We start from the raw sequence: 22,766 nt of genomic DNA, 5'->3' as shown, positions 1-22,766 counted from the left end.
CCTTTTCCCTTGCCAAGCCCCTGCAATAACTTTTTTCTCTCTTCTAGTCTGTAGAGCTATTGCATGAGTTGTACTCAGACTAAATTGAGGGACAGAAACATGAAATACACCCGGACAAATCTGGGGACAAGGGAGGGGAATAAAAAAGATGTTCTGTGCTTTAATATAATCAGAAAGGGGAGTTTTCTGTACAGTATTACATGATTGCAACATAATTTTGATTTCATGTCTCCGTATTTCGTTGTGGTAAAAGGAAAGTTCAGAGGGTAGTTGGTTTGGTGCAAGAGTATCTTATTAAAGGTGAACACATGCAAGTGAACACTTAACAGAAACATGAATGCTTAAGAGAGAGATGAACAAGATAGAAGAAAAGAGGAATCATTAAAATGACAATGTTACAGGAAGGAAGATAAACTGAGATGAAAGGTTCAGCCTGAGTATCAAGGAAATCATTATTGCAGAGATGCAGAGATGAGACTAGTGTTCCAGTGAAAATACCAAAAATATAGCTGCTTCTGATTTTGCAGTGTAGAGTGCCCAAGCAATATGAAAATGATTCTGCTTGTAAAGGGATAAACTAAATAAGGTGTGTTGGTGTTTTGTTTGTTGCTGCTGTTATTTTGTTTCTTAATCTTTTAACATTAGCCATTTGTAATCAAGGAAGCTTTTGTCTGAACACTCTTTCTATGTTCCCCTATATGCTATATATGAATAACAGATGTTTAGGGAAACAAATTATATTGGGAAAAAATAATTTGTCTTTCGTATTAAATTCTAATGCTTCCTTTTGTATTTCAGGGTGCAAGTTGAATTCTATATGAATGAAAATACATTTAAAGAGAGACTAAAGCTCTTCTTCATCAAAAACCAAAGATCAAGTAAGCAGTTGGATTATTTTCTATTAAGCATAATTATGATACTTTTGAGTTTAAGTCACCAGCAAAGTTGTCATTAATTTTCTTCCGAGCTAAAGTTTTACCTCACAGAGGAGTCAGTTCTGCATACTATCCAAAACAAATCCAGGAATTTAAAGTTAAAACCAGTGTACTTACTTTGTAGGATCAAGTACTTAGTGATGTGATTTTTATTTTTGTATTATGATCAAGTTGCATGGATCTGATATTGGAACACTCATTGACATGTCAATACCTTTTTCCTGGGAAAGAAAAGAACCTCTAAGATGCTGGATGAAAAACACAGCAGAACTAACTAGCTTTTTGAAGTGTTCACTTTAATCAAGTATTCCTAAATACATTTCAGACTTGATTGGTACTGTTCAAAACCCCAAACAGCAAACAAACAAACCAAACCAAACCCCACCAGTTTGGAATGGAACCTCATGGGGACATCATACCTCCTTCTCCTGAATGTGATACTTCAGAAATGTGGCCCTTAAGCACTTAAAATCATAGGCCACTGTAGAAGAAAATAAGGAACCAAGATACTAATCTCTTAAACTGCATCCCAGCAGCTGGTCCAAGAGGTGAAAGTGCAGTATGTAACCAAATTTTGATTAGGCAGAAGAGTTCATAGCTGAGAAAAGCAGTAACTGACCTCCTTCTCTGTGTAGCAGAATTGAATTTACTTCCATTTGCCCTATACTTGTAAAGAATTAAAATTATAACAGCTTTACACATAAGGCTTCTGGAATAGAAAGAATACATTTTGGCCTTTGTAGTACATTTAAGACTGTTCCATGGCTTTGTGTCTGGGAAAAGAGAAGGGAGAAAAGAAAGACCTTTACTTTTTTGATGCCTCAATCAAAAAAAACTCCAAACAAAACTTGGGAGACCAAATCGTATTTTTTGAAGTAAGATAGACCATAAGATCTTCTATCTGTAGGAGTTATTAAATAAATACTAGTTTTACAGCACAGCAAAATGATCTTTTTATTAGCTAAGCTTCTCTAACTTTCTAAGCGTGATAAGCAAAATATTTGCCTAGGCCAAACAAAGCTCCCTGCTCCCCCCCCCCGGCCCCCACCTGAAAAAAACACCCCCCCCAAAAAAAGGCATTGTTCTGTGAATAACTGATTTCAGTTTGGGCTTTGGAATTATTTTCTGGCTTCCATCTGGAGAATCAGGTTTAAACAAAGCTGCTGGAGCTTCATTCCTGACTAAAGCTTTATTTATCACATTTACATAGACTCACAGGAAAAAAATCTTCCTAATTTAGGTACTTAAGTAGCACAGAAAGCAGAGGATTACCTCTGCTAGTAAATCATGTGGATAGCCTTCAGAATATCTTCTCTTCTAAACTTCAGATAGGACATAGTTGGGCTTTTTCCACGTTATTATTGAAATTGATTTGGTTGGTAAATTTATTTTCTCATATTTGTAATTGAAACAAGTTTATTATTCTGTATTAACACACTTCAGAGCTCTCTTACTGCATTTGTATTTTGACTAATATGAAGAGAATATGTACAAAAACTCAGTATCCATAGCTATGTGACAAAATTTCATTCTCTGTCTTGTGTTTACAAATCACAGAATTAATTTTTGCTCATACATTTTTGTATGTTGCAGAGTCTCCCTCTACAGAGGCATGTAAAAACAGTCCAGACATGGTCCTGGGCAACCAACTGTAGGATCTACTCAAGCAGGGAGGTTGGACAAAATGACCTCCAGAGGTCTCTTCCACTCTAAACCATTCTGTGATTCTTGTTAGAGATAAATAATTTAAACTAATTTTTTATTTGAAATGTAATTAATTGCACTACAGCTTCCCAAATGGTTTTAGTTCTCTTCTGCTTTTCTTCCTGTGATTTTACATATCTTTAAATATTTTGCTTCTAACCTTTGACTTTTGACATTGTTCATAGAGTATGTAATACACTAAGACATAAACCAGAAATGCATCCTAAACTAGTAAAGGGTATAAATCCTGACTGAAAGGACAGTCTAGGAAGCTGTAAACAGTAAGCAGCATTTTTATTCCTGATCTAGTCCACACAACAGGCATTTGATGCACCTTTGTTTACTTCATAAGAACATTTATAAAGGTATGACCTGCCTTGCTGTAAATCTCTTTTCACTGATAAAATAGGAAGGTTCCAAATGGTACATTCTTGCTTGAAGTAGATCTTAACAAGATTCAAAAAATACTTATATATAGATACATAATTTGATGGCAGAACTGCAGATTCTGTATACATCTAAAATAGAAACATTTATGATCATCAGCACAAAAATTAAACCAGAAGTTAGTTGTTTATCATAGGATTTCATCAGCTTTCCATTGCTAAGTGCATAGTCTTTTGGCTATCCACATGAAGAGAATTGACAAAGTTACTATACTGGGATATATCTATTAGGTTGTGACTGACCAAGTGTCATGTGCGGGTGCAAAGCAGAGGAATGATACGGAACTTTATTTGAAATAAGCAAGAGTGAGAAGCAACTATTAATCATCCTATTGGAGATGGGTTCATGCTATAGACAAGTTGTGCTAGAATTTTCCTGCTTGGCTTGCTTGATGATTGCTGGAAAAATCCAGCTTCTGATGAATTATCCTAAACAGTGATGCCATACAGAGCTGAGGTAAATTTTGTAGAAGTATGGTATGGATTTGATTAACAAGTGAAAACAGAATAATGAACTCTTCCTGTTGATTGTTCATAAAGACACAGTTATGAGCACCTTCTTTTTCTCACAGGCCCTCAGGAGAAGAATCCAAAGAAAATTAAAAGGGATGAGGCATATTTTTTCTGTTGAGTTCAGCAGCCAGTTCACAGAAACTAAGTGGAAGAATGATAGTGCTTGCTGTACTTCGAGCAGCATGTGGCCTGGACATGCCCTTTCTCACTATAATCTTGGAGGTTACCCAAGCACTGCTACTGGTTTTCATGATACAAGAAGCTTAATCAACAATTAAACAAGGCAGTTTTCAGGAGAAACACACTGGAATTACAACAAAATTATTACTATCCTGAATGAAAGAAAAAAAAAAAATCCCCAAACCAAGGTGTTTGGAATTAGTAAGTTCAGTTAAACACTCCTGCTTCTGCAGATCTTGGTTCTCATCCCAGTACTCACAACCAAAACCTCTAAAAGACAATATCCAAAATCTGCTGCTGAGACAGTGCCTGCCACTGATTAAGGGAGGATTCTGTTGCCCAGAGGTATCAGGGAGTTGATTAAAGATACTGCCCTTTAGATCTTTGTGTTCAGTGAGAACACTAAAAAACCTTACTTCATATGCTAAACATGTAATTGCTGTTACTGAGAAAATCATTGTCAGTAATAGAACTCAATCAAACTACACATGTCCACCAAACAGTTTTTGCTAATCCTTAAGACTTCACAAGTGAAGTTAACACATCAAAGTGTAATACCACATGCTTTTGTCAACCAAAGCAGTCAGCTCTAGAATTTAAATGAGTGTTTTACAGGATACTACTCTGATCCAAGTCACATAGAGACCAGCAGCATGAAATATCAAATGCTTCATTCATTGTTCTGATTTTGGAAGTATTTCTATAAACTGATATAACAAGACTTCATCTGTGTCTAGTGTTGGCCTAGCTTCCACTCAATCTTCTGCAAGCAAATATCTAATCATGTTCAACCAATGCATGAAAAGCATTTTACAAAAGTGTCAGCCAGCACTACCGCCACCCTCCCCCCTACCCCAAAAAAAAAAAAAAAAAAAAAAAGACATATTGGTATGACATGCTTGTACTTGCCAAGATCACAGACTGCATTATCACAGCCTAAAATAAGTCTTGAAGGGGGAAAAAAAAAAAAAAAAAAGTAAAGTTTCAATTCAGTGGAGGAATAAAAGAAATCCACCAGCAGGATATAAATTATTAACAGTATATTTTGATTCAACTTCTAAAGCCACCTGCTACTGAAATAATTGCTCTAAAACCCAAAAATATGTTAAGAGACTTATGAGAAGGGAATAATGGAAGGTGATTGTAAAATCTTGAGCTGCTGCCTCTGTCATTCTTATTTTGATTTAGAACAGCTCTCTAAATCAGAGGATTAATCTCTAAAAATGTATGCAAGAGAAGCATCAAGAGCTCGTAATAAAAATTAAAGTCAGTACTGGTGAAGTGTAATGTATCACTCTCTGCTTACATATGCCTGAAGAAAAGTAGCAAATACTTGTTCAAACTGAGAAGGAAACATTAACATTTAACATGATTATATTTATTTCAGAAAACAGATTTTGAACTGTTATTATCAGCTTCTTTTAAAGAAGACAAAGGATGTAACACCATGGTTACATGGACATAGTGCAATTACTGTCTTGTTAAGGAATACATTACTGGATAACAGTGTATGATGGATGAAGCTGAATACAAGTTTCAGGCACCAGTGTCAAAACATTACAGATACTCCTTGCAAACAACCCTGCTGCTTGAACAGTCTGGTTGTGAATGGAAAGAAAGAACTTTAGTCAAGCAGACCATGTTGATCCACTGGCAGTATGTAAAACAGAGGACAAAAATAGCCAGCAAACAGAAATATGAAATTCTTCCTTTGTAACAGAATAAAAAAAGAAAACCTCTTTTGAATGCCTTCTCCAGTGACTGTTCCCTACTTCCCACATGATATCCTAGATCTCCATGACAGTAGCATAAATGCAGTTCTTCCAACTCACAGGCCACATCTCCATCTATGAGGCTACAGAAGGTTTGACCAGAGGGAATACTTACTTGGTACTCCTACATTAATTATTAAAGCTTTAGCAGGAAGGACTGAGCATGCTCCCAACAGCTCATCCTGTTTCTAAAGGCTGAGGAATACAGAACTAGGAGAGGAGACCTTCTGAAGCCTGTTCTTCTGTATTTGTATTGTAATAACTATCCTAATCACAGTGGAACAAGATGTGTGTTCCATTGCCTTACTTTATATATAATGCAGTCCTAAACTAACTAGAACCCTTAAATGAAAGCCCTACCTCATATTCTGTACGAAACAGCCTTTCTTGTGGAGATACCACATCTTTTCCTGCTTACCTGAGCCTGAAGCACTTCTAGGCATAGTCTCAAATAGACCTATGAAACTTAAATATTTGAATACTTAAGTGGTTCTAGGTCTTTCAAGACTAAGTTTTGAAGGTTAAGAGTTGAAGGAGTTTAAGACAGGACCATAGGTCTCCTGTACTGATGTAGTTTTAATGAGAAAAGCACCATTTTCTTTTGGCATTTAAACCAACATATAATTTCAAAATATTACTAGAAATCAGGCCATTATTGAAACAGAAAAGTAATGTTTCATACCATGAGTAACATTTACAGAGCTAAAAAACAAAAGATACAAACAGTAAACTTTTATACTTATCTAAGAAAGCTACACAACACAAAATTGGTAAGGAAAAGAAATCCTGGAAGGCTTTGATTTTTTGTGGTTAGTTGGGTTTTCAGGTTTTTTTCATTTGAGTTTGGGGTTTTGTTTTAGGGGTTTTTTACCATTACCTGCTCTTGTAATAGCTTAGTTGTTATAGCAACCAGTCATACTCTATCAGACTTCCACAAAAGGATTAGTACAGAGAAACAGTTCAGGTTTTCTTCAGTAACAGTTCAAAAAAGAACATAGCATTGTCCAAGAAAAGCATTGGAGTTCTTCCTAACCAAATAATAGCATGACAACACACTTACTTACTTACCTTCCTTCCACAGCCTCTCAAACCATTTACCACTTCAATCCATCAACCTCTTCACTCATGTTGGGGAATAAATAGTCTGTGGCTAATTACTCTTGATAGCAGAAATCACTAGGTTAATATTAACCTAATTGCCAATAACGGCTGTGGGACTTCTCATGGTCCAGACCACAGGATTTTAACCCCTAGATTACACATGACAAGCCCCTGTAAAAGTCTATCCAGTTCTCATGTGGTAACTGCAACCTCCCAGTTAAAAGTGGTAAACAGTGTTGTGCAATAAACCTTAAGATTTCTTTTAGTGATTGCCTGGTAGACTATTTAAGAATCTATTTTCTATTTTTCTGTGTTTGCTGTAGATTGTGTTTCAATTTGAGGGGGAACAAAAGGTGATTTCTCAGTTTTATTTGTAAGGTGATCATTTTGAATTTAGGACTGAGGAAAGTTAAAAAGTACATATTACCATAATTATGATTATTTCCTTAAAACGGGATGTATGCACACACCTTTGGATATGCATAACATAGAATTAATTATCCTGAGTTCAGCAGAGCTACTTACATATTTGCAACACAACAATAAATGATATGATCTTTACTGCGACTAGGTGCAAATGTGCAAGACAGTCAGTGGCACTTTGCTTTGGACAGAAGGGTTTTTTCTTTCATGTAGAAATGGAGTCTCAGTTCACAAGACTTGAAAAAATAAATGCTTAAAGTGACCTCCCCACTCTTAACATTAGTCAACCGGCAGTTTTAGCTTAATTAGTGAATGAAAACTTGAAACTCAGAGTTAGATACAAATATTTACACTGGCAAAACATTAACACTAGTCAATTTAATAGCAAGACTGAAAATTTAAACTCTAATAGTTTAGTGACTACAAAACATGATTACAATGTAGTTAAGTTCAACTGTAGTAGATAACTGCAGCAGTTATCTATAAATTGCCCATGTGGAAGAAGGAATATTTCAGTATTCAGTGGTCTGTAGAAGCTGTTGATTCAGTTCAGTTTGCCTTCAACATGTATCCTCATTCTTGGAAAAATCAGTATGCAACTTCACTATTAAGTAACAACAGTTTAATATTTTATAAGTTGGGATACTATTGATATATTCTATATGGGAAGCTACTGCATGAAGACTTTTCATATATTAATATCTAAATACTTGCCATTGTATATCCTCTGCCCATCACTGAAAGTATGTTTTCTTCTTGTTGCTTTACCTTGCATCTCAAATACCGTATGTAGCTCTGGCTTCCTTTTCAAGAAAGTGGACTTAGAAAACTACAAAAGACCTAAAGCATGTCATCAAGAAAGACAAATGGCTTAGAAGAGCTATCAAATAAATGACTGAGTATTTATTTACATTAAAAGAGGTTGAATCTTAACCTAGAGCTTTCTGGAAGCTGGAAGAATGTATTGTATGGTTATCTGATAAGCTTACTTGTTGGGTGGTTCTGTATGATGTGCCCTATAGAGGAAGGTTACTGTCTAGATTGACTTTTATTCAGTTCCCTTTAGTTTTACCTTAAATGTAGATGAAACCTTAAAGAACCTGAATTTAATTCTGTATTTTCTTTTAAAACAGGCCTGAGAATACGATTATTCAATTTTTCTCTCAAGCTGCTAAGCTGTTTCTTATACATAATTCGTGTACTCCTGGATGATCCTACACAAGGACTTGGATGGTAATGTTTTGGTGGTGTTGTTCTTTTGCCTTTTTTTAATCTCTGCTTTAAAAACATTGTTTAACTTCTAAGAAATAAGTGAATTTGATGAATATATGTTTGATATTCTGTGTTACAGATGTTTTGAAAGAATTATAAAGCTAGTCTTACATTGTGAATGGAAATAAGAACTAAAATAACAATATTCTTTTTTCACTTTCCTGCTAAAAAAATCCTGGCTCTTTGCTCAGATAATGTACATCAAATGTTGTGCAAAATTGTATCTTTTGGTTGTATTATCACATAAAGTTTCTAAGTATCTTACTTATATTTATAAAAATAAAATTGCAGGTATCTGGTTGCCAGTTTATGCAACAATAATTTTAAGATTTTACTTAAATATTTTTACTTAAACCCCCATAGCTCAGAAACAAACAGGCAATACATAGAAGAGATTTCATGAACATGACATTGGAAATAATTTTCTAGCCTTCTGCTTTCTCTAAACACTTACAAGAGAAGGAGACCAAAAGTACCTTCTATACTGCAGGTGATCTATACTGATAATGTATGATACAGTACATACACTGTTGTCAGGATGGTATTCTAGATGTGTCATTTGGTACTTCTGCCACAGGTGTACTTGGATACCTTTGTACTTCTGTGCAAAGATTTTTCTGCATCTTGCTGACTGTTTAATTCCCCAGACCATTTCTGGCATGGTTGTTCCTTCCATCTAAATGAACTCACCAGCCAGAGAGTGTATCTGTATTTTCTGTACATATCATCTTTTAGATTGTGTTGTGGTACATTTGAGACTAGTTTGCCCTGTCTGTGCTTAACATTTGTCTGGCTGAGCAGCTTTAGATAAGCCACTTCTGCATGTTAAGACCCCAGTCTTAGAAGCTTTGCCAGACAAACCAGCTCTGTGCCCAAATGATACCCCATTTATATCAATGGTTTTGTCCCTAGAGATCCTGAGGGCCTGATAGCTAAACTACTGCCATAATGCAATCTTGCAAATGCAGTGTAATGGAAAATATCCTTTCCAGATCTGTGTCGCAGCCTGATGAAGGAAACTACTCAGTGTGTTGAGACCATTGCCACAGGAAACATTAGCACCTGATTCTTTTTAAAGTGGCAGGTTTGGGAGGAATGCTTCTTATTACAGATTTATTTCCTGTTTCTCAGAAATGCCTGCACGAGTTAGTATCATTCATTTACTCCTTCAGGCACAATAGAAGAGCTTAAGGCATAAAACATCCTTAATTAATACCATTTAGCACCTGCCCCACAAATAGTCAGTGAAAACAGACCTATGGCTAATCTATGGCAAGTCAGTTTCCACTGACCTTGCTTGCCAGTCAGAAACAAGGATATTTTACATCATTTAGACCAAGATACATTCCCACATCTGTGCCATGACCATTTGAAGGGAGGATTTGTGCCAGCAGTCCAAGGCAAGATAACATCACATGTACGTAGCAGCTATTTTTTTTACATAGATGTCACCAGTTTCTTACTTGAATTACTGCTGCCCTCCAGCCCTTTTCACAAGAGGATATAAAGTGTAGTTCAGTGTTTCCTGCTGAGAGGATGGCAGGCAGGTCTCTGTGCTCTTTCTATGCCAGCCTAGCCATGTGATAGGGTTTCTAGTACCACATGATATTTGATACTTAGTTCAGCCTTTGAAAGCATCAGTTCAGTTGTTTTGTTTTTAAATTGGAACATGCTTGAAAATAAATCTTTACAAACTGTAACCTGAAATGCTTCATTATCCTTTATCTGCAGACACAGAACACATACAGATCTACTTTCCAGAAGTTAACTTTACATTTAAAAATGTCTATACATTGCCTAGGGTTTCAAACTATTGCATGCATTTGGTAGAACACTTAATAATGTAATTCATATCCCTTTCCTCTATATGCTTTTATGATCCTCTTCCCATATACGTACATGGACTTTGCATGGATGGGATGATGACTTTCAGTAAGGAATTAAACCGGAGCTGTTCCAATCAAAACTACACACCTGGAACAATTGATTGGTGAGTTCCTAATTTAAAAAAAAGGCAAACCAAAAGTCCACATAGTGATTGGAAGGAGAGGAAGACAGGAACGCAAATCTGTTTCCATCAGGAGTAGTGACATTTTAACATATAATCATGATGTCTCCGTAGCTCTCATGCAATTACTTTCTTGTTCCTGAATATTCAGAACTGCCTTGAATATTTTGTTTCTCTGATTGCTGGCTGCTCTTGTAAGATCCGAATGCCATCAATGCTCATACCTTGCTGAAGTACTGGATGCCTTTATTTAAAAAACAATTGTGACTAGCAGTAACTTACTAACAACAAAATATTATGCCATTGAGCGTGCCAGATTCCAGCAGTTTTGTATCAGAGTGCCTATTGTCAGAGTTTACTAAATATTAAGACAACATGAGGTTTTTCTAAGCTATGACACAGCCCCTATGAGTTAGATATCATTTATGTGATTACACAGATAGTGAAAAGTTCACACAAAAGAATTGTCAGGTTTGTTTTTCTTACCACAAAAAATGACTCCTCTGCATCTCTAGAATCAAAAGCACGAACATTTTTATTCATTCTGGAATCATAGGAGATGAACTAGCAGCTACTGAAGCTGATAAAAGATTGTGGCATCACTGAGTGTTGGATTACTCCCATGGGAACTCTATGACTGCCTCTTAGAAGCACAAGCAGTGTCAATACTCAGTAGATAACTACTTATTTAAATTTTGTGTATTACTGAGATTTTTCTTTAACAAATAAGACTGCTCTAATTTCTATTCACATGTCCAATTTTTTTCTCTTGACTTTGTTCAAAACACTAGCCAGTTTGTTGTTAAATTCATGTTTGTTTTCTTACTGTAATGGACAGGTCTCCAATTATTTGGGTGAATCGAAGCTTGCCTTTGTGGGGATTGCAGGTAATATGTCAACGACCAATTTAACTACTTTCCATTAGTAACTTTAGGCAATGTTGATTTTATAGCATTTTAGTGACCTTAAAGAATACTTGGGAAGTTTGATACTAGCAAAGATGCACCACAGCAGTGCTTTGTGGGGCTTGGGGATCTTTTGAAGTTTGTGATTCAGTCTTCCCTGTCCCACAGTCTGCTCATCTTTTTTTAAAGCTTGTAGACAGTGCTGTGTGAATTCTTCCTGTGAAATGTGTTTTTCTACAAAGAATTCCTTAAAGCTTGCAGAATGGTTACACCATTCTATTTTTGCACCATGCTTAGGGCAATGCCATTATCATGGTTTGTATCTCAATGTAAGATACAGTTTTACTAAGGGAAGAATCTCTTGATGAAAGTACCTGTCAATTCCTTGCTTAAATTATACATAGTTTGAATAACTTTAGATGTAGACATTGAGATTACTGTATTCAATTTAATTAAAATCCACTGAGAGATCCATTTGCTTATGGTTACAGTTGTCTTATAATAAGTTTATTTAATAAACATAGGAATTTATCTGTGTAGATACACATGCATTCACAGTAGGGTATATGCAATTGTTGCAAACAAAGATTTGGTTTGAAATACAACCTGACTGTATAAACCAACAATACTTATTTTGAGAATCTGCTATAATATTTTAACAATTTTGCAATCCATAGTATCATTTTTTGATTCTAGGCAATAATAGTGCAGTTTTCAGTAATGGTGAGAATTAATTTCAAAACAGAAATCCTGAGGCTTGTTTGACTTCAGGCTCCAGCTGAATTTGTACATCTTCTTGACAGAATATTCCCACAATATACATGAAATACTTACTATGCAGAGGATTTAAGTAAGTTTTATGGTTGTTTGATACGTATAAAGTTTTAAGCATTTTTTTTTTACTATTTTGATATTTAACTATTTAAATGTTTTTAAAATACATAATACATGCATCAACCACATGTAATCTAAGTGAAATCTTGTAAGTTGAGCTCAGTGGCATTTAAATATTGAAATCTATAATGATTCATCCATGTAGTTTTTTGCTGTTTTCAGCTTCTGAATTATGGCCAGCAAGAAGAGTGTTTTTCCATTAAGTCATAACATAACACCTTTGCAGAAGAGTAAAGAACTGACCAGCTTCCATTCCTTACAGCTTCCTCACTCGGTATCTTTTGGGAACAGACAAGTGAAACTTGAGAAACAATCTGTCAGGCTGTGTCTGGAGCTCCCTAAAAAACATGGAAGGGCTACCCTACAGGCTCTCTGGAGTGTTATACTTGGAAAAGAGCAATGGGACTCAAGTCACAGACTGTGCTTTAGTCAGAAAACTAACCAATTGGAGCTTTGTGCTAAATGCTGTTGCTGAGACGGTGTAAGAGGACGCATGGAAAAGCTGGGTTTTATTGCTTTTTACCTTTCATTGTCATGCGTAATGTCGTAAGTTCTTTAGAAGTCAGTATTAACAGACATCATTTTATCATTTCACTTAAGGTTTCTGTGGCTTTAATAAGTCTCTTTGAAACTCTGCTGCTCAGTTATTTAAGCTACAAGGTAAGTCCTGTTAGTTACTTTCAGGCATAATTCATCCCAAACAGTAACTGAGTTAAATGTTTTAACATAAAACTCCTGTGCCTGCATTCATGCCCACACCGCTGTAGAAGCAGGAAGATGACAAAAACACACATGTAGAAGGCAGCATATTGTCACAGGCAGCCCTGTTCGTGTTTTCCAAATGTATGAGCGAGCACAAATATCCAGAGAGTGGAAGTCAGAAATGGAATTCGCATTTTTTCCCAGTTGTCCACAGGGGCACACTGTGATTTGAGAACATGTTCTCAAAGTGACCTTGACTTTTGGGGACTGAGTTTTCAAGTGTACACTTTCATATGTCTATTGATAATGCCCTGGACATGATTTTCATTGATATCAAAGCTGTTGCTATTCAGTATCTCTTAACTCAAGTGTTAGGCTTGTAAAACTGCAAAGCAAAAGCTAGGCCAAGGGAGTACTCATTTTTTCCCCCCTTTTTTTTTTTCCTTAAATTGGATTATGGATACCTACATACTTGTTTTACCCAGCCCTCTGATGCTGTTTGGTTTTATCACCAAGGGCATTGCCAGCAAAGATAAAGTCATTATCTCACTCTACTCAGCATGTGTCAGGTCACACCTGCAATATTGGGTTCAGTTTTGGTCCCTGCCATGCAAAAAAGATGTGGACAGGCTGGAGGGGGTCTGTTGACCACCACTCTTTGGGCCCAGCCATCCAGCCAGATTTTATCTATTGCAGACTACATTAAGAAACTTCTAAGAAAAAGTAGTTGCAGATAAAAGAATTTGCCAGCAGGGTAGTCTGTTGGAGTAATGAAGAGTCACTGAAAAATGACAATTATTAAATAATTAAATTCCTTAGGACAGGAAACTTACCTTATCTCTGTGTGTTCATGTAAAAATAAAAGTAGCCAACACTTGCACAACAAGACAACAGAGACAAGATTTCTTTGTATAATTCCAAGGTTTCTAAAGATGCAATGGAAGAAAACATTATTCTCTGAAAAATATTTATTCTCTCAAAAATGTAATTCTTTGAAAAAAAATAAGCTTTAAATAATGAAGCTCTTCATTAGCTGAGAGAATGAGTTGGCAAGTTAATGCAATTAGAATTCTTCATTTTAGCCTACTAACTAGGTCACAGCAAGTAAATGTATGGTCATATGGAAACAGAGAACTGCTTGAGTGAAAACACAGATTTAAAAGTCTATATTTTTACCTGTGTGGTACATGATGTTAAACAGTAAGAAAAGTAGGCCAGAGTGGCCTATATTCTATATTCACATTTGACATATGTGTCTAAATCCGAGATGAACGATCTTCCCAAAATTCAGCTAGTGGGAGAGATTCCATATGTGGCAATGGAATATCACATGTATTTTTCGTCAGAACTATATGTAAGCCTACTGTAACATGGTGTTTGTTATTTTGTAATTTTTTTTTTCCTTTTCTTTGAAGGGAAATATCTGGGAACAAATTCTGAGAATACCCTTTCTCCTGGAAATAATTAATGCTGTCCCTTTCATCATCACGGTAAACATATTTCAATTAATACATTTGTACATTGCACTTTGGAGTCTGCACAAATTGAAGTGAATGTGAATCTTATGTGCGTGACAGATCTGTGCCTGTGGGAACAGCAATTTGTCAGCAACAAGAAGATGATTTGCTACTTGAGTGAAGTAATAATTCAGATTACTTTCCACTTCTTCTCCTGTAGGGAAAAAACAAAACCAAACCCTTGTAACTCAAACTACAGCACAATCACTAAAACAAACTACCTAGATAGAAAAACCTAAGAATCTCTGGTGTCTGGTGTCAAATTATCTTATATGCAGTTGCTCATAAAGGAAAAAATGCCATTTAAAGTCATGTTTCACATTAGAAACAAATTAATGGTATATATTTCTCCCAAGTGATTCATTGCTTCCTGAATAGGAAAGCTCTATCGTTGAAGAGAAAAGCTTTTAATCAATTTGTTAATTTTTCTTTCAGATTTTCTGGCCAGTCCTAAGAAACCTGTTTATTCCTGTGTTTTTAAATTGTTGGCTTGCAAAGCATGCATTAGAGAATATGATTGTAAGTATGACAATCGAAATAACTACTTTAGAGTATCTATTTTTTGGTGTATTGTCATTACTGGGATCTTGTCAGTACAGTCCACTGCCCAACTTAAGTAGGAAGCTAACCAAATCTTTATTTAGATGATACAAATGGTCAAGCAACGCTAAACTGCTTTCTGCATCAAAATTAGAAAAAAAGACAGCAAGTCAAATCTTAATTAGCAAAAAATTGTTACTGAGCCAATATGGCAAAATTGGAATGGTTGGTTCTTCTATTCATGCAGAATTGCAGGGAACTCAACCAGTACGCTTTAATTGGTCCTTGCAGCCTTTAAATTTTAAGGCTAGGCATGAGCAGACACATATTAATGCACATGAAATAGTGTCAGAATTGTGCCAGGATGAACAAGGGACTAGTTAAATAATCACAGGTTCACACCAGTCTCTTTTGCACCCTTCTAATATGATCAGCAAATTCTAAACACATTTGAATGACTGCATTTTATCAGGGCACTATATAATTCCTCTACTGAATCATGCCTTATTAATTCAGCCCCCAAAATAACACCTGTTTTCCATTAATATAGAATGATCTTCACAGAGCCATCCAACGCACACAGTCTGCAATGTTTAACCAAGTCCTCATTTTAATATCTACCTTACTATGTCTTATCTTCACTTGGTAAGTGGCCAAACCCCCTTTGTTTTTATTATTTTATATTGGTTTTTCTTCTTGTGCTGCATAGTGATAAAATAGACATTGTGGAAATCATGGATTGAAATAAACAGAATAATAGATTTGCACTTAAAGTGTTAACTGGCACCTGGTACTACTGGGGTCTTGACACACTGGGTTTGGAAATAGAACGTGCATGCATGAGTAAGGGAATCATTCCCATTTTAAGGAAGGAAGTACAGATGATGCAAAAAATATGGGAGAAAGAAGTGGGGGAAAATGTACCTATGTATCAAGAGTGGAGTTTCAGCAGAGAAGTCACTCTGATTTGAAGACTATCAACAGAAGTGCCCAAACTAATGTCACCTTCCTCTTATTGGTGGGACAGACAGAAAAAGATCTCAGCTTTATCACTTGGATGACCCCATGAGGAGTACAGAGTACAGCTGTTAATAATCTAGATTACAGGAAGTAGTGGAGGGCAAGTTCAACCAACCAGAATGTGTGGCTCTGAAGAACTTCTTGCTGCAAGACCTTATAAACTTAAATTTACAAAAGGCTGGGAAGCATGGAGGAAAATCTGTTGATGGCATTGAATACAGACATACTTGGTTAATGAAATTCTTGAGCTGCAGGTTATTGGTGGCTAGGGAAAAATCCACAGGAAACATCACTTGATTGCCCCAGTTTTATGCTATACTTCAGCATTCTGCTGTTTCCCAGGGCTGGAGACAGATGAAGCAGGCTACGCAAATCTTTGGTCCCACCCCATAAGGTCATGCATACGCTTGGAGAAATGGATATTAGATATAATGTAACTTGGTAGTTTACCATGAATAATTTTCTCAGTGATAATGCCTGAGAAATGAGTACCACATACAGGGGAACAAAAGAGTAGAGAAAGAATGCGTGTTCCAAGATAGTGTACAAGGGGACAGAGAACAGAAAAGATGATTCTGTGTGGAAAGGCTAAATCATCTGCATTTATTTCTCCAGACAGGGTGCTTTGGGTCAGTACACTGATAAAGTCTGGTCTGTCATTTTGGAGACAGTGATTTGATTTTCTCTTACTTCATTTCTCTAGTTTGTTTTTCTTCTAGCCACTGTTATATGCTGCCTAACCCTTCTGGTAATGACAGTGTAAAGTAACCCATGGCCTTTTCCAGTCTTGTCCCTCTCTGTCATTTATTCAAGAAGAGGAGTTTGTTCTAGCCAGTGGTTAATGAGTGATCCACCTTTTGTCTCATGGCTGCACAACTGCATAATGACAAATGCTGCCAGTTCTAAGCAGTAACAACTTTTTGTGAGATTAAATTGCCTACTGAAGATGATGGCCTTTTAAGAGTGAATAATGGCCTTTAAGTGAATAATGACTACAATAAATGAATCAAAATGCATAAAATTCTGTCACTATAACACTTGGACTTTTTTAATTGGCTTTAATTTTGCTGTTTAAATTTTAACAATACAAAGCTCTTTTGAGTTAATGTGCCTTCACCTTTTTTACTAACCTACTTCAATATTTTACTGAACTGCTGAACAAAATATGTATCCAGTTCTCACTGAAGTAAGGTGGTAACAAGAATATTTCCTAAGAACTAACCTTGATGATCTCAGGTTGAATAAGGTGTAGAAGCTGCAGCTAAACAGAACATCGTGCTCACCACCAGGCATTTTGATAGGTGACAGTAAAACATGCAGAAAGTGGCAAGCTCACCTACAGTAATTATGTCTGCTTTCAACAGCTGCAGATACCAGCTCATTATAGATCATTATATACTGACCTAGTGTTGACCCTGCTAGACTGCAAAATAAGCTAAATAGGATGAAAACACCCAATAATGCAATAACTAAGGAAATGAAGTACATTGGGGATTGCTAAGAATAGTTGTTCAAGTGTCTGCAGCTTTCCTAAGACTGGAGTTCTGCTCTTGCTTACATGAACACATATAACCCCATTTTTACTCTTTTTAACCCATCTATGTATGATTTTATATTGCATAATGTATTTTTAAAATACCTACAAAATTCTCTAAAAGTAGTCAAAATCAATTAGCTTAGTATCTTTGATTATGTTACATCTGTGCTCTATATGTAGATGCATTCCAACTTAGGCTTATAACTCAGATATCAGATTTCAGATGAAAAATGTAAAAAATAATCTAATGTTTACAGCCAGTTGGCTAATCTCAACATTTTTAGATATTATTCCAGATGTCCTTTGCACTCAGAATATAGTGGGAAAAATCTCCTATATTTCTGTATAGTTGGCAATTTTCAGTGTTGTTACAGAGCAAACAGTAATCACACAACAGAGTTTTTGCTCAATTCAAGTCTTTCATTTTTGGTGATAATTGTTTGCGGTTCACAGAGCACTGGAACAGGCTCCCCAGAGAGATTGTGGAATCTCCTTCTCTGGAGACTTTCAAGCCCTGTCTGAATGTGTTCCTGTGTGACCTGTGCTAGATTCTGTGGTCCTGCTCTGGCAGTGGGGTTGGACTTGATAATCTCTTTGGGTCCTTTCCAACCCCTAACATCCTGTGATCCTGTAACCAGCTCCATGTAGATGTATTTACAGATTACACACAAGGCTTTTTTTCCCTTTTATTCTGATTTCAAAGATAGATTTGGCTATCTCATCCTCAGTGACCTAACCAGAACAATGATTAATACACTAAAAGATGTGTACTCCTCTATGGCACTGTTCAGCAGATGCTATTGATGGAATTGGAGTGAAAGTTACAGACCTAGTCAAAGTATATGTTTTGTCATTTAGCTAATGGATGTTTGCACTTTTGTGTCAAATGGAATACTAATTATTTCTGTAAACTGTATAAAAATATTAATAACAGTGAATGATTATTTCAGGCACCTTTCTGTGACACAGTGAATCATCTATTAAGACTTATTTTGCTTTTTAAATCAGTGTTAGTCATATATCATCAGTGGAGAATTACAAGCTTGTAAAAAAGGTGGCTACAGACTGAGATGTGCTTTTATCTTTCTCATAACTGAAGGCTAAGAAGCCTACACTGACTTTATGTCTTCACTGAAAACTCATGAGGTCAATCCTAACATTTTCTGAAAACCAATCCAGATGATCACAGAATCATAGAAACATTCAGGTTTGAAAAAACCCTCAGGATCCCCAAATCCAACCGATAACCCTACTCTTCACCCCTAAACCATATCCTCAAGCACCACATCCAAAGCACCTTTAAACACATCCAGGGTTGGGGACTCCACCACCTCCCTGGGCAGTACATTCCAATGCCTGACCACTCCTGCTATGAAAAATTTTTTCCTAATGTCCAGTCCAAACCTACCCAGCTGTAGCTTGAGGCCATTCCCCGCTTGTTCTAGTCCAAACAAGACAAATTAAGACCTTCCAATTTGGAACACTCATGTTACAGAAACCAACCAACCAACCAAAGGATTGATCCCACGTAATGTTAGAGGCAATAAGGCATCGTAATGCTCCAGTTCCCTTTATTATCAGTAACTAGAGACAGGCAACTCTGAGGGCAGTCCAGATCTGAAGGGAAGTACATCACCACATGGAGGTCTGTGCTTCTCTGCCCTTCTGTGTTAACAGTACTGGGAGCCTACAGTGGCAGTTCTTCGAGAAAGATGCCTAATGTTATGTAGGATGAGCTTGGAAGGTGTTGGTAAATTTTGTAGTGTGAATAAAATGTGGGGATTGGGGTTCTTACTGTGGTGTTATGTTTTGTTGTACAACACTCTTAAGTGCAGCTTGTGATTTAGAGGGATTTTTCTGCATTCAAATTAGCATCAAATTAAGATGTAATTCTGTCATTTAGTTTGATCAATCCAATGATTCTAAAGTGGTGAAGCACATGAAGTCTCAGGATTTAATGGACTAAACAGGAGTTGAAGAATTTTAATCTCACAATATTGTAGAACATTGACTGAAAGTTCTAAGTAACTGTAAATAATACAAAATAAATTATTCAACTATTGCAAGAGTCCCACAAAATATTAAAATAATAGCAGTGGTGCTTTTTTCCCCTAGGAAATAGAGAGATCTGTCAGGATCTTGCTTGTTTCAAACAAAAGATTTCTATTTTCTGTTTTGAAATATTCCTGTGCTCTCCAAACATAAACAAATAGATCTAGAAGTAGGCCAGGTAGCACATGTAGTACCTTCTAGATCCCTTGTACCAACTTCCACCCTACCCTTGTCCTGCCTTTTGATTCACTGGAATGAGGGCTGTGTGTATGAGTAGCTTTCCCATGAGTGTGTAAAATTAGAGTTCCAATCTACTTCAGATACTCCCTTAACATTTCCTTAAGTGGTGGAACAGCCTCTGGAAGGTCAATAATGAATCATTTCTTAAAATGTCCATTTGTTACTTGTGAACCAAAAAAAAAAAAAATCTATAAATGCAATTAAAGTTTATCTGAACTATTGCCTTCTGGGAAAAGCTGCATGAACACAAGGACAACATTTCCATCAACTTAGGTATGAGAAAAAAAATACTGCATACAGAATTTGTATTTTCTTAGGTATAAAAATGTCTAAGGTGGCTTTGCTAAAATCTGCTGTGTAAGAATCATGTCAGAACAGAGCGCTGGCACAAATATTTGTCCATCTAGGTTATTTAAAGAAACACAAATTGAAGTGAGCCTCCTGCTGTTTCTGACGGCATACAGACTTCTGGGAAGGGCCACACCTTTTCTACCTTTGATAGTACTGAAGATCGTTTGCTTATATCTGTAATATTAGTACCTAAGGGCCAAAAGCCTTGATGAGAATATTTAATTACAGTGACAAAATGTAAAAAAAAAACCTAGCTTGCTTCTCAGATTAAGGCATTTGCTCACTTTTCTACAGCTGTTTTATTGTGATGACGCAGAAATATTACCACATACATCAATTTATTCTCTTATTTTTTCCTTTGATTGATACATTTTAGACATTATTTTTACATGTCTAAGTTGAAGAGTTCACATCTTTAAAATGCAAATAGGTGATAAGTGATGTTACAGGCTAAGGATCTATGCTACTGAAGAACTGGTTAATTGTTTGTGAGAGGCAGAACAGAAATGTTTATTACAGGGAGGGAGAAGTATGGAAGCCCAAACTCGTCAAGCATGGTTTCTATGGTAACTTAGATAATTATACAGAGATTTCATGCTATTTCAGTTACTAATTTGCTGGTGACATAATATTTCCTTTGTTAATCTTTTTAGATGTTTCTACATAGTTATTTCCAAAATAATTAGGTCAGCATCTTTCCCATGCAACATGTGGGGAATTCTTTATGCAGCTGATGTAATGGAACATTTAAAAGTAGACACAGAGGCCAGTGAAATTAATAATAATTTCAGTAGCCTATTTACTGTGAATTCTGGAACAAAGTCATAAATGTGAGAGAGTTCAATCTAAATTATCTTCTGAGTGTGAGAGTTACATTTGTAGTTGTCTTCTTAAAATAAAAAATAATGAGACCAAATGGTAGCTCAGAAAGCTGCCCTTCAGAAAGCCTCTGTAAAATGGAGTGCAAAGAACAGATAATTTATAAGAAAATCCTCCTATATTTTTTAATATAGAGAGAAATATTAAATTAAGGATGTAAACAATACAATTGAGGGATTTCTGTTGTTTTGTTGCACCCTGGAAGGTGAGCTGGGGCTTCAGGTACTTGTGATCATTTGAAATTACAATCAAAGCTTTGCTGATTTTCTAGCACAGGCAGCAGATCAGTAGTTCCATACTGAAGTTAGATAAAGGTGGGCAAAGTTAAATTATAATACATTTGAAAGGCAAAATAAACTTAACTATTTTTTTTTGTTCTCTGTTTTTGTACCATATAATATTTTAGTATTTTGTATGCTGTGTAACTCCTAAGTCAGGTAAATTTTCCTTCAACAATTAATGCAACAGCAATTTTACAACCCAGTAGTGTGTTGTTCAAGTCAGCATTTTTAATTGACACTGGAAAGATTTTTCAGCATGGCTTGCAAGAATTTTACTCTTGGTGTTAGACATAAATTACTCTCCATTCTGAAAGTTTCAGCCTCTATCCTGTGAATAATTTGAGATCATTCTCTTCTAACAATTTTTTTTCTGTTATGTAAAGGTACTGGAAATTTGGTAATCAAAACGTACTTATTTAAGTAAAGTGTAAAAATAGATACAAACCCAAACTCCTGCCCAAGAGGAGACAAAATGTCTATCAGGTTATTGCCCAATATTTTCCCCAGTAAGTTTCAAGTGATGTAAGAATGTCTCTCAGACATCAGATTTTGCTACAACTGGACAACTTTTCATTGAAGATGTACTAAGAATGTTTGGGAGTGATACACAATATTTTGCAAAATACTGTGAAAAGAGGAAAATTATGCAAATTTTAAAAAAACTAAAGTACTTTGCAGAATTACGAAAATAGAATAAATAGTAAATGATTTTGAATCTCATAACATTTGGACTGTTTGAAATACAATTCTAAAAGACTACATCTCTATAGCATCCTTTCTTTAACAATCTTTTTTTTTTTTTTTTTAAATTTTGTGGGAGATTGTCCTAGTTTTAACCATAAGCTACCCAGGGCAAAAGGACAGAAAAGATATTTTACCCCTTCCCAAGGAGTGAAATGAAAATGCTCCACACTGGATCGGAAGTTCTACTTACAAATATATACAAAAGGTATTCAGGTAGAAGGAAGACATTCACACATTAGGCTCAGTTCTTCACCTAACAGGACCAAACCTTCCAGAGCCTTCCAAAAACCTCCACCCCCCTCAGCCTCAGCCGGCCCAAGAGCAGCCAAAGTGCCTCCCCCCACTAGACCCAGGCCTGCTGCAGGATTCAACAGGCTCAGTGCCATAGCTGCAAATGCACTGCCAGCCAAGGCCAGGAGAAAGCTGCTCCCCCACAAACCATAACAGTGCATGTGTCCTGAGACAGAGTGAAGAGAGAAAAATTGGCTGTGCACTGCCTTAAATAGAGAGACACAGGTAAATGGAATAGAATAACAGATTACAATATCCTGGGATAAGCTGCCTCTGTCCCCCTGGGGGACTTTTCTTTGTGGTTATACCAATTAACCTTGATTTCCCTTAACCTACAGGAGAGATAAATAAGATCAAACCACTGCTAATGTTAGCTAATTATGGCTTTCCAACACATCTAAACTAACACAGAAAATTCCTCAAAGTTCATCTAAATGCCATCCCATTGTTATGTTTTTT

At 36.1% G+C, this 22,766-nt stretch overlaps 1 protein-coding gene across 3 annotated transcripts in view; it reads left to right on the top strand.

Moving 5' to 3' along the window:
* The window catches only part of KCNT2 (potassium sodium-activated channel subfamily T member 2), a 123,168-nt gene that overhangs the window by 33,653 nt on the left and 66,749 nt on the right, over positions 1-22,766 (top strand). For all 3 annotated transcript variants that reach the window (XM_054384068.1, XM_054384066.1, XM_054384065.1), the window contains exons 2-8: positions 799-878; positions 8,208-8,307; positions 11,193-11,241; positions 12,754-12,813; positions 14,271-14,345; positions 14,808-14,891; positions 15,463-15,557. In XM_054384068.1, the coding sequence (XP_054240043.1) occupies positions 799-878; positions 8,208-8,307; positions 11,193-11,241; positions 12,754-12,813; positions 14,271-14,345; positions 14,808-14,891; positions 15,463-15,557 (543 nt within the window). The remainder of the gene's footprint in view (positions 1-798; positions 879-8,207; positions 8,308-11,192; positions 11,242-12,753; positions 12,814-14,270; positions 14,346-14,807; positions 14,892-15,462; positions 15,558-22,766) is intronic.

The sequence above is a fragment of the Indicator indicator genome, chromosome 10 (assembly GCF_027791375.1).
Source record: "Indicator indicator isolate 239-I01 chromosome 10, UM_Iind_1.1, whole genome shotgun sequence".
Classification (NCBI taxonomy): Eukaryota; Metazoa; Chordata; class Aves; order Piciformes; family Indicatoridae; genus Indicator; species Indicator indicator.
The sequence above is the reverse complement of the archived record's forward strand: the minus strand, read 5'-3'. Positions and strand labels throughout refer to the sequence as shown.